Source organism: Nycticebus coucang, chromosome 4 (assembly GCF_027406575.1).
Source record: "Nycticebus coucang isolate mNycCou1 chromosome 4, mNycCou1.pri, whole genome shotgun sequence".
NCBI classification, from domain to species: Eukaryota; Metazoa; Chordata; class Mammalia; order Primates; family Lorisidae; genus Nycticebus; species Nycticebus coucang.
In genome coordinates this window covers 42,879,768-42,892,899 of record NC_069783.1, presented here as the reverse complement: position 1 = coordinate 42,892,899, position 13,132 = coordinate 42,879,768, and the positions used below count along the sequence as shown (strand labels likewise).

Genomic DNA, 13,132 nt, shown 5'->3' with positions numbered 1-13,132 from the left:
CTTCTGCATTTGTGAAATTAAGATCTTTCTTTTTCCTGTTGATTTATAAGAATTCGCTTTATTTTCTGGAAATAAGTCCTTAGTTCTGTGCATTGCAAATACCTCCTCCTACTCTGTAACTTACTTTTTACTTTCTAACAGTGTCCTGCAGTAACAGAAATTCCCAATTGTAATAAAGTAAACCAATTTATCAATCTTTTCTGTATTGCTATGTTTTTTGCTCTGTTTAAGAAGTCTGAGGCTGGGTGCAGTAGCTCATGCCTATAATCCTAGCACTCTGGGAGGCCAAGGTGGGTGGACTACATGAGCTCATGGGTTTGAGAGCTGTAGTGAGACCCCGTCTCTCAAAATAGCCAAGCATTATGAGAGGCATCTATAGTCCCAGCTAATTGGGAGGCAAGAGAATCACTTGAGCCCAAGAGTTTGAGGTTGCTATGAGCTATGACACCATAGCACTCTACACTCTACACTCTAACATTAGTCCCAGCTACTTGGGAGGCAAGAGAATTACTTGAGCCCAAGAGTTTGAGGTTGCTATGAGCTATGACACCATAGCACTCTACAGAAGGTGACAAAATGAGACTTTGGGCTCAGCGCCTGTGGCTCAAGCAGCTAAGATGCCAGCCACATACACCTGAGCTGGCGGGTTCGAATCCAGCCCTGGCCTGCCAAACAACAATGACGGCTGCAACCAAAAAATAGCTGGGCATTGTGGCAGGCACCTGTAGTCCCAGCTACTTGGAAGGTGGAGGCAGGAGACTCGCTTGAAGCCCAGGAGTTGGAGAGTTGGAGGTTGCTGTGAGCTGTGATGCCACAGCACTCTATGCAGGGCGACGGCTTGAGGCTCTGTATCAAAAAAAAAAAAAAGAAGTCTGCCTACCTGAAGATCATGAATATATTCTTATATTTTTATTAGAAGGTACTGCCTAAACTTTCACATTTAGATTTATAATCCACTTGGAATTGATGTGTGTACATGGTGTGAGGTAGAGGGTTGTGTTTGTTTGTTTGTTTGTTTGTTTGTTTCTATAAGGTTATCCAGCTGGATCAGAATATTTTATTGAAAATACCACTCATTAAAAAAAAAAAGAAAGAAAAAGAAAATACCACTCATCTTCATTGTTCTCAAGTGCTGCCTATGTTATAAAATCAAGTTTCCACATATATGTGGGTCTGGTTTTGGACTATATTTTATAACATTAGACTTTTACCATTCCTTACACCAACACCATGCTATCTTAATTACTGTAGCCTTATAATAAGCCTTGATGTCTGATAATATAAATCTTCCAATTTTCTTCCTTTCCTTCAAGATGATCATGACTATTACTGATCCTTTGTATTTCCATATTAATATTACAATCATTTGTCAACTTTCATAAAGAAGAAAAAACTTTGGTTCTACCTTTCTCTTTTTGTTTCTGCTCTGCTAACAACTGTACTTCATGTCTCCCTCCCAGTAGCCTCATATCATTCTGGAGCATGTTTCTCCTCATTAGAATTTGGGTCCTCGTTTTTGCAAAGAAGACTTGGGGTACCAGTATGAGGTGTTTGGTTTTTTTTTTTAAACAGTCTCACTATGTCATCCTCGGTAGAGTGCCATGGCATCACAGCTCACAGCAACCTCAAACTCTTGGGCTCAGGTGGTTCTCTTGCCTGAGCCTTCAAAGTAGCTGGGACTATAGGTGCCCCCTACAATGTCCAGCTATTTTTTGGTTGCACTTGTCATTGTTGTTTAGCTGGCCCAGGCCGGGCTTGAACCTGCTAACCTCAGTGCATGTGGCTGGCGCTGTAAACACTGTGCTACAGACACCAAGCCTCAACCCTTAGTTCTTATAAACTTGCTCAGTCCCTTAGAGATTTCACAAGGAAATATATTTTTTAAGGAGGCAATTATTCAGACTTCTATGAAATATATTTTCTATGATAATTCTAATATCATATTAGACTTTTAAAGTCTCAGGATATTCAGAAGTTCTGTTCAAATCACCCTCCAAAATGAATGAGAATCACAACATTATTAGAATTTTACAATGCAAAGGGTCTTCAGGGTCTACTCTTTTTTTGATGAAGCCTAGTTTTACTTGAACATTCTTTTTTTTAATGAATAATTTTTCATATAATTACTTTTGTTTTACATTGATAACTGCAACAGCATTATTTTCCCTTAGAATTTCAGCTACATGGTAGGTTTTATACTTCCTTTTACCGTGAATTCTCAACACCTTAGAAGCAAAATTTAGAAGTACAACAGACTAAAACTAGAATTCAAGAGTATATGATCCATACACATTAAAAATAGTAAAGCTGGTCGCCCTTTTTCTCTTCAGTGAGGTGACCAAGCTGACGTAGTGATGCAGATCTTTGTAAAGACCCTGACAGGCAAAACCATCACCCTTGAGGTTGAGCCCAGTGACACCATTGAGAATGTCAAAGCCAAAATCCAAGATAAGAAGAGCATTCCACCTGACCAGCAGCGTCTGATTTTTTTTCAGATTACAACATCCAGAGAAGAGTCTACCCTGCACCTGATGCTTTATCTGAGAGGCGGCATCATTAAGCCTTCCCTCTGCCAGCTTGCCCAGAAGTACAACTGTGAGAAGATGATCTACCGCAAATGTCATGCTCGCCTGCACCCCTGTGCTGTCAACTGCCATAAGAAGTGTGGCCACCCCAACAATCTGTGCCCCAAGAAGGTCAAATAAAGCCCTTCCTTTCTCCACAGGGCAGCCTCCTGCCCAAGCCTCATGGCCCTAAGGCCTCAAAGTTACCCTTTTGTTGACTGGAGCAGTAAAAAAAAAAGTAAAGTACAATAATTGTCATCATGTCTTATTGAAAGAGAGACTAAGAAAAAAAAACACTTAAATTGAATGAGAAGTTGACTTTAAATGGAGTCAACCTTAAAAGGAGACTAAACTTTACATTCAGCATTGTTCTTCCCATACTGATCCAAGGTGACATATCCATTAGGTAAGAGAGCAGATGGGGCTGGTCTCAGGTCTACAGGGGAAAATGTGCATTGCAGAAACCTTCATGGTATACTAGAACCTCTGAGTTGACCACCTGATCAGCATACAAAGGTGATCAACATAAGGAACTAGGCCTACTGTACTGATACATTCATGTGGTGCATGTCCCGTCTATGACAACTGAGTTAACTTCAGGAGGTGGTCAACGTAGGGAGGTGGCCAACTATGGGGTTCTACTGTGTTTTCACATGTAGAAACACATGCCTTGCCCACAGCACACATATTACGTATATGTGCTGATTTTATTTGAGAGCACTCAAAGCTATAGCATTGGCTTTATAACTCTTTGTGATATAGTTGGTGCCTTTTTAGGAAATGCTAACCTTCAGCAGAGCCTAATTTTTATAAGTCATTGGCTCATTGGCTCAGAAGACCCCTTTTCTGGGCTATGAGACCAGATGCACATAAAGACGATATGGATCCCATGAAGGCAGAAAATAATTTCTCCCATAGGCTGGAATACCTGGGGTATTTATAATACTAATTTAACTTCCTAATCATTATTCTTCTTCTTACAAAAGAAACATGCTCATAAATAATATGCAAGATGGATTCTACAGAGTTTTGGGCCTATGAAAAGAGGGCTCACCTAAGGTAAATGACAAGACCATTTTTAGGGTCTAGGAATTTGTAGGGCATTCAGAAAAATGGCTGCTTGAAGTGCTCACATTTTATGTATGTATGTATGTATGTATTTAAGTGATCTGTTGCTCAGGCTGGAGTGCAGTGGTGTTATAATGGCTCATACACCCTCAAACTCCTGGGGTCAAGCAAACCTCCCACCTCAGCCTTATAGTTGCTAGGACTACAGGTGTATTTTACCACACCTGGCTCAGTTTTCCTTTTTTATAGAGATAGCGTCTCACTATGTTGCCCATGCTGGTCTCAAACTCCCGGCCTCAAGCAATCTTCCTACCTCAGCCTCTCAAAGTGCTACGATTACAAGTGTGAAGCATGGCACCCAGTTAGTTATTCATATTCTAAATCAGTGATCCACAACCTTTATGATACCAGGGACTGGTTTCATGAAAAACAATTTTTCCACAAGCAGGAGTGGGGGCTATAACAGAGGATGGTATCAGGATGATTCAAGCACATAACATCTTCCCCCCCATCATCAGGCGTTAGATTCTCATAAGGAGCACACAACCTAGACCCTGTGCATGCACAGTTTACAGTAGGTTTTGCAGGAGGTGAAGCCCAGGTGGTGATGCAAGCAATGAGGCTCTGCTCCCTGTTCCCCTCCTGCTGGGCAGCTCTTGCTTCTCACCTAGGGCTCCTAACAGGCCAGGCCCCAGAGGTTCTGCTCAGAATAGAACTGTGTTTATATAATAATATTTTGCCTAAATGTTTATAAATAAATATCCTTAAACGTATAGAATTACTATTAACAAACTCATTTATCTAGGTCCCAGGTAACCAGAAATTTCAATTATTATCAAATTATTTTCCCCCACAAGGAAAGCTCTATAACAGCAATAAATTGCTCCTGATAATAACCATAACCCCCTAATTTTTTTTTAGAAACAATTATTTTTAGGGTACGTTTAAATTTATTTTATCATATTCTAATGCTTATAAAACCGGTCACATGCACAATATGTATATGTGGATAATAGGTTAAACAGAAAAATTCTATTAGTGAGAAAATTCCATTCACCACCCATTATACAGAATCAGGGGTTTGTTGCATCTGTTGCTTTCTCAGATTCAGGCATATCAGTCACTATACTCTCTCTCCTAAAAAGTCTTTCTCTTATCAGTCTATTACACTATTCTTTAAGCCCTAAAATTGACCTCAAAAAATGCAAGTTAATCTTATCTTACCCTTCAAACATGTCAACAATTTCTGTGAACAATTTTTTAGGTAATATTTTACTAATATTGAAGTTTATTATTATTAAAGTTTAATATCATAGGGAAGTTAAATGCATATTCATTTTCAAATGAATCAGCAACATTTTAAATTATAAGGAATTGAAACTTCTAAAACTTGGGTTTAAATGAGTCTAAACTATTCTTCCTTCATGATATAGGTCATTTTTCCCCATGTTTATGCTGCCTAAAATATTTTTTACTTTATTTTTTTAAACTACATACATTTTAATTGTGGCAAACAACTCTAAGCTTTCATAATATTTGATTCATAAAAAGCTTTTTCTTTCATCAAAATAATTTTACTTACACGATATAAATGCCAACTTTAACATTAGGGAATATCTTATTAAATAGCAATATAAATTCACTGAAAGACATACATCATGTTACTAAAACACTCTGTAAAATTTACAAATGAGAGAAAAGCGATCACCCTTGCATGTTTACAATTTATCTAAGAAACATGAGCTGAAGTTAATTTTAACGTAAGGGTCTAAAAGAATTCCAAAAAGATTGTGTAATTTGTTTTGTAGTATATTATGTTGGTGCTTAAAATACTGTCAAAGAGAAGACAGACACAATGCTTGCAGGGAACCTAAAGAGCCTTGCTGTAAATGATGGATTTCTTCCTGGTCAGCTAGCTCTGATAATTATGCTAAAAACAAAAGCAACAACAAAAAATATATATTTCCATTTAATCAAACTATCAACCATCAAAAATATATTTTATATAAAATATATTAAAAGTATTCAAAAACAAATTGACTTGTATTTTTGCTCCTAGTAGCCTTTTTAAAAACAATATAATTTGTTAATAGTAGACAATGCACCATTTAACAATTAAGAGCATATACCATTCTTAGCAAACTTTTTGCTTTTATAATATTGTTTCTTTTTACATCCACAAATTGGAATATGGAAGTACACACAACACTCTCATTCTTTATGAAAAGATCATTCTGAAGGTACAGTTGAATAAACGTTAGTGAAATAGAAGGACGATAGAGAAATACGGGCATGTATCTCCTCTTTACATGATCCAAATGTTCCACAACCCAAAAAGCTGTATTTCTTTTATCTACAAGAAAGGGATATATGCATCTGTGTATGATAAACATGATAAATATAAATATTTATGTTTTAACTTGAAATAGTTCAATAATAATTCATTTAATAGATTTAGATTCATTTTAAAAATTGTGATTGAACAGTTTAAAAATGTTTCTAGGTGATAAAAGATCAATTCCAAAAGAATAAGTTTAATCCATTCCCTTCAAAAAACATTAAGATATCACATACTCATATATTACAGCGACTTTACTATTCTGTGATCTCAAATGAGAAATAAAGAGAACCTAGTCCTTCCAAAATTAAAAAGAGATAAAATTCTCATATTTTCATATTAATTTGAATAAAGTATCATGTTAAAGTTGCTGGATAATTCATTGAAACTAAAAGAACAAGGTTTGCTTAATTTCTGAATAAATATTTTCATAGGTGGGCTTAACTCTATTTTGACTTGAACCAAAAAATTGTTGCATTTAGGATCTTACAATCTGAATGAAACAAAATAAGTTATCGTGGAAAAAAAGTGTTTAAATAATCACTTCAACCATTAAACCGGAATGAATGACAAGCTTTATATCTAAGGTAGAGTTTATTCTGGATGGTGTGTCCATGTGTATAGGTGTATATGCAAGGACCCAGGCAAAGTGACAAGGACTCTGCTTTTTCTCAGAGGCAAAACGTAAGCTGCTCTAAGAATACAGTACTTAACGTCCTCAGTTCTGAGTCATCCAGCAGAAACTACAGTACTATTCAAAGCCCCTTTTTATTAAAGACGGTTACAAAAATCACTCTTTTATAGGTGCTACAATTTGGTTCAAAGCCTCTAAGTTGAATGGCAATGTTAAACCATTAACCACTCAGCTCCTGAACGTGAGGAAAATTATGCTTGTATAGCAACTAAGACTTCCTTCTCAAGACTGCAGCAGTCGAAATTAACAATGGATTATTCTAGTAATTGGGGCAGAGGACGGGGGTGGGGAGAAAAAGGGAAAAAAATACTTTCTATCATATCTTTCCCTCAGATTACCTAAAGATTTATACTTCATAATGTAACACCATAAAATTATGGCTAACGCCTGTTTAGGGACACGATTTCAAATTCAAAATGGAACTTAAAAGAAAGATAAGCTACTTACATCTTAAAAGGGAAATTAAAAATTAATGGTAATTTTCTCACGTATCACATTTCAAAGAAGAGCCCTTACAGTATAAAGATCCTGCGAGGTCATGACAGCTTTATTTTTAGCCCCAGAAATCGAGCTATTGTTATGTTCTGAAACTGTAGGAACTGCTGCCACCTATAGGATCTGAACAATAATGGCAGCGTTTTACTCAGCAGTACCCTCTGTTGGGGACAGAAATGTGCTGAATGTGTAAGCACTTTTCTTAACAGCAGGTGGCCTCACTTTTTGCTACCGGTTTACCTCAAAGACTGGTGTAAAAGCTTTTCCGTGTTTTGTAAAATAAACTCCAACTTCTGCCTGAATCTGAAGTTGCTAGATGATTTGAGACAGAAAAAAACCCACAGTCTTGAACTCTGCAAATTCACTTCCATAAACAGTTTCACAAAGTTGTTCCCCAGTTGCTAATCTTGATGTCATTTGGTGTCATGCTGTACCAACTAGGCCACACAAGAGAGGTATTATGCTGAGATTCACTGCAAAGGGGCAAAATTATGGAAAGTATCTGTTGCGTGTGAAATGCCAGTTACTACAATTATTCCCAACTTCCTGGAATTTTTTATACTCTATAATGAAGCAACTATACAGCTGACAGTTCCTTGTGGTATTCTTAGGTATTTCATTGGTTTGTTTTCGTTTTTCTGAAGCAGGGTCTTTCTTCTCTGTATGCCCTCATCATATCTCACTGTACTTGAAACTCCTGGACTCCAACAATCCCCCTTCTTCAGCCTCCCAAATAGCTAGAACTACAGTGAGTGCCAGCACACCTAGGTAATATTTATCTCTTTTGTAGAAGATAGTGTCACCCTATATTGCCCAGGCCTCTGACAAACCCCTGGCCTCAAGTAATCCTCTCACCTCAGCCTCACAAATTGCTAGGATTGCAGGCAAGAGCCACTATACCCAGCCAAGGATATTCCTTTTAAAAAATGTTTAATGTTAAGGATTCATAACCTCAAATTTTTAAGGATAACAGCAGCATGTACCAAAGATGCCAACATAATTTTCTTGGAAAAGAAAAACAATGTTTATATCTTTCTATTGTAATCATCAAATGACAGCTTCTGTTGGTTTTATTCTGTTCATACTAATTAAAATAGCCAACACCTTTGTTAAAGATTTAAGAGCATTTACAATGGTTTTATAACCAAGGGCAGAAGTAAAGGACTTCAGCATATTCAGAAGCCAAGGTAAAGTAGGCCTATGGACCAAAGAAAATTTTATAACAGAAAAATCATTCAGAGTCAAGTAGCACTCATACTATGAAAATAAATATTGTGTGCCACATTGCTGTAGACATTCCATCATCTGATGACCCTGCAGATGCCAAACACTAAACCTCTATCTGTAATCACAGCAAATTACAAGGAAAAAAAATTAAAAAAACAGACAAACAAAGGACAAACAAAGAAAATAATACCCAATCCAAAGCTGTGAAAAAGCAAATAAAATTATTATTGAAATGTTGATTATTGCTAAAATGTTAGGCAAATATTTTAAAATTTAGCCAACTATCCAGATATTCATCATGTTTCTGTAGAAAAAAAATTAGGATTTAACTATCATTCAGAACTTTGTCACCAAATCACAAATCCCTAGAAAATATGTAATATACACTGCTTTTAATTGTACACACTGAATCCACAGTTAGCATAGGAAAACCTTCATGGCAGCCTTACACAGCTGTTTGCCATGGAGAACTGCGCGTGGAGGAGGCACCACTCCGCCCTTTGTGTGAGTGAGGTAGCTTTGGCAGCTGCCCAAGTTCTCACAGTCCCGCCTTTCACCTGTGACCAAGCTTGGCTCACACCTGAATGGTCAATGTGCTAATATTCCTAAATTTAAGTCTATCACCTTCATTTTTTTTTTCTTTACGTATTTTTGCATGTCTGGCCTGACACCATCTTCTTCAAATGACTATTCTGTGCTACTACTGACAAAAGCCCTGATGGACTTTCAATTCCTTTCACAGTTAAGAAATGGCAGCTCGGCAAAGGGGAAGGAAGTATAAGGGAAGCTTAATGGGCTTAATCAAAAATGTACTGTCACCTTAGAATTCAGTATAATTGGGCTTTATCATACATCTATACTTTTCACTTTTTGTAATTTTTTCCAGCCACCTACACAAATTATCTTTAAACTGTTTCCTGAATCATTAAAGTTAGGCTTTTCAGTTTTAAATGGTTTTACTAATTTCCAAATCAAGGTGGGGAAATATGGTTTAAATATAGTTGTTAATTATAATAGGGTTAAGCAAATTTATTTTATAGTTATGTACAAATAACTAAAACACCAGCCCTATAAAGCTCCACTGGTTCTCAGGGTGGACACATGCATACTGTCTAATCCTTACTTCTCCATCTTATGATGGCATCATGGCTTGACCCTACTGTGAAGTGTGTTTTATTGATCAAATCTCCAAGCTCCTGTCAACTCAATGATGAAACTATAGCAAACTGGAATTTTATTGTGTGTTTTTTAAAAGACGGTGATTATATAAATAGATGAGCAAATATAACTGTGGCAACACATTTCTACAGTGTTTTTCAATTTTTAAGTTTTTTTATTTTCCTAAACTCTCTATATCCTCACTGTAATTATTTCTCAGACTTTATGACCTAGAACTACCTTACATATAATTTTCCAAAAACTTGTGTGTGTTACTTTAGTAATAACCACCTGCAGAATAATAGCTAATGATATAGCTAATACCCACCTGTGTCATGTGCTAGGCACTTTTTACTCATAAGCATTGATTCTTGGCCCAACCATGTGAGATAATATCTCCATTTTACAGATGAGGAAACTGAATAACAGGGAAATTATATGACCTGCCCAAGACCACTAAGTCTATGGGTTATAAACAAGTGCTCTTTCCATTAAGCAACTGTGGATATAATTTAATCCAACCCCCTACCCTGTCCCCCCCAAAATATTGAGCAAACTGCTACATGAAACACATGATGCTAAAGCATGTTTTCGCACAAAATAATTTAGATTATAAAATTGGGTAACTCAAAATTCTTAAAAATGTATAAAGTACTATAAAAACCCGAATGTGACAAGATTAACATTTCACTAATATTCTTGATAACATTAATATTCTCACACAATAAAATGAACACATTTCACAGCAAGAAAAGGATTCAGCAGTTAGAGAATGTAAATAGTTGAGGCTACAAAGTAATTACATATCACATTTTAAAAACATAAGAAGCAAACCTGTAGAGGGACCCCATATTGACAATGAATGGGATCTTTTGAATTTGCAATATTCTTTACCTTTAAGAAATTAATAATCTCCTACTTCTTTTTTTCTTCCAACAACATATTTTTATCACTTTTGTAGGGTCTTCATTTTGAAAACACTTGGAATAAACAATTTAAAAACTATAATTTTCTTTGTAGGTGCGGTATTAAATTGCAAAATCAACTTGAGCACCAAAGAACTACAGTGCTACCCTAAGGACAAAAGGCATTTTAGATGTCTTAAATATATTAAGAAGAATTCGTTTCTTTAAATCAAGCAAGGTAGGACGGTGCCTGTGGCTCAAGGAGTAGGGTGCCGGTCCCATATGCCGGAGGTGGCAGGTTCAAACCTAGCCCCGGCCAAAAAAAAAAAAAAAAATCAAGCAAGGTAACCTCATTCTGTTAAATAATTTTTCAGTCCTGTCTCACAGAAAAATCAAAATACATTGGCATTTCACTTACCACACATTATATAATATGAAATAAAAGATTTCAAAGGAAATCCTAAAAAGCTTCAGTTTTAAGGGAAATAGCTTGGCGAGCAGATGGTTCTCAGAGAGCACAGTCACAGACTATCTCCCCTTCAGAATATTCCTAAACGATGATGCATCTTGATTCGAAGGGAATTGTTCATACACCCACCATATGCTTCTAGTAAATCAAAATTGATATGTGATCATGCATAAAGTTTTTTAAATGAAATTTCCCTTTAACATACTGAGGTATCCAACAGTCTTCTGCATTTTGGGGGCCTTCCCTGTAATATACATGACATTGCTAATTCTCCTTTGGGCACACCAATTGCTTCTTTACGAATTTTCTGCCTATTCTTATTTGTTTAAAAACTCTACCTTTCAAATAGGGCTCCATCTATATTCCTTTATTCAAGACAAGTCCTATCATTCACTATGAGTTTCCTTTTGTTTCTGTTAAGCCTTTATCTACTTTAAAATTTAAATCAGATATTAGTAAAATTTATTAAATGCTCAAGGGGATACAAAAGAAATATAGAACATGGTGGATATTGAACTAATACCACATGCTACAGAAGAATTACATTTTAGCTCTTTCTACTATGTTATTTTGGTAAAAACTAGAATCAAGTTTGTTCAAATACGCCAGATGCAATGTAATCCTAGCGCCCTGGGAGGCCGAGACAGGAAGATTGGTTAGGGCAAGAAGTTCAAGACCATCCTAAGCAAGAGTGAGACCCCATCTCTATACAAAAAAATAAAAAATAGAAAAATTAATCAGGCATAGTGGCTTGTGCCTATAGTCCCAGCTACTCAGGAGGCTGGAGGCAGAAGAATCACTTGAGCAAAGGAGTTTGAGGTTGCTGTGAGCTATGATGATGCCACTGCACACTAGGCCAGGCAATAGAGAGAGACTCTGTCTCAAAAAAAAAAATAGTTTGTTGAAATAATAATAATATATTCCTATGCCACCCGGAGGCAGACCCGGGGCCAGAAGGAGAATGGACTGTCTGAAACAGTCCATTCCAAAGACTCCCGCCCTCCAGACCTCGGACCCCCACATGTTCCTGTCACTCCATCAGTCCCTATAGGTGGCTGCAATCCACCTTCCTCTGAAGAGACATCCAAGAACAAAGTAGCCTCACGGTTAAGCTGCAATAGCATCAGTGAGGTGGTTTTGCTGACTCTGATAGCCGTTGATCCTTCAAGACTAGCGAAGGTGGGGAGGGCCGGGCAGGGGAAAGCAGAATGGAGGCTGAGAAGGCATCTACCTCAGGACTGGGCATCAAGGATGAGGGAGACATCAAGAAGGCAAAAAAAGAGGAGCCTGATGACCAAAACAAAATGTCAATAGTTACTGAAAGCTCTCAAAATTATGGTTATAATCCTTCTCCCATGAAGCCTGAAGGACTTCACCGCCCACCTAGTAAGACCAGGATGCATCAGAGCCAACGACTCCTGGCCTCTGCTCAGTCCAACCCTGATGATGTCCTGACGCTGCCCAGCAGCACAGAAAGTGAGGGGGAAAGTGGGACAAGCCGAAAGCCTACTGCTGGTCAGACTTCAGCAACAGCGGTTGACAGTGATGCTATCCAGACCATCTCCTCTGGCTCTGAAGAGGATGACTTTGAGGACAAGAAGAATATGTCTGGTCCAATGAAGCACCAAGTGGCAGTAAAATCAACCCATGGGATTGCCATTAAATCAACCAACATGGCCTCCATTGAGAAGGGGGAGAGTGCACCTGTTCATAAGAACACACGCCAGTTCTATGATGGTGAGGAGTCTTGCTATATCATCGACGCCAAACTTGAAGGCAACCTGGGCCGCTACCTCAATCACAGTTGCAGCCCCAACCTGTTTGTCCAGAATGTCTTTGTGGATACCCATGATCTTTGCTTCCCCTGGGTGGCCTTCTTTGCCAGCAAAAGAATCCGGACTGGGACAGAACTTACTTGGGACTACAACTATGAGGTGGGCAGTGTGGAAGGCAAGGAACTGCTTTGCTGCTATGGAGCCATTGAATGCAGAGGGCGTCTTCTTTAGAGGATGGCTTCCTGACCTTCAGAACCCTTCTCAACCTCAGGAACTAGGTCCTCCTGACTGTTGAACTCTGACCCCAAGTCTCTGGTCTAGCTACTCCCCCCAGCTCCTAGTCCATAGAAATGGGGGCATTGGATCCAGAGATCCCTTTCTTTGTGGTGCTAGCTGGCAGGATCCCTTCTCCACCTCCTCAGGTGGGGAGAGATTGTCA

At 37.8% G+C, this 13,132-nt stretch overlaps 2 protein-coding genes across 3 annotated transcripts in view; one reads left to right on the top strand and one right to left on the bottom strand.

Moving 5' to 3' along the window:
* Positions 1–13,132, bottom strand: part of CAMKMT (calmodulin-lysine N-methyltransferase) — a 389,728-nt gene that overhangs the window by 263,652 nt on the left and 112,944 nt on the right. The gene's annotated exons all lie outside the window — the stretch shown is intronic.
* On the top strand, positions 2,354–2,705 carry LOC128584099 (ubiquitin-60S ribosomal protein L40-like). Of its 2 annotated transcripts, XM_053588973.1 has the most exons (2): positions 2,354–2,457; positions 2,515–2,705. In XM_053588973.1, exons 1-2 carry the CDS (start codon positions 2,355–2,357, stop codon positions 2,703–2,705), a joined length of 294 nt encoding a protein of 97 aa, XP_053444948.1. In that variant the 5' UTR covers position 2,354. The 2 variants fall into 2 exon arrangements, with proteins under 2 accessions (XP_053444948.1, XP_053444947.1); XM_053588972.1 differs by having other exon boundaries at positions 2,354–2,705.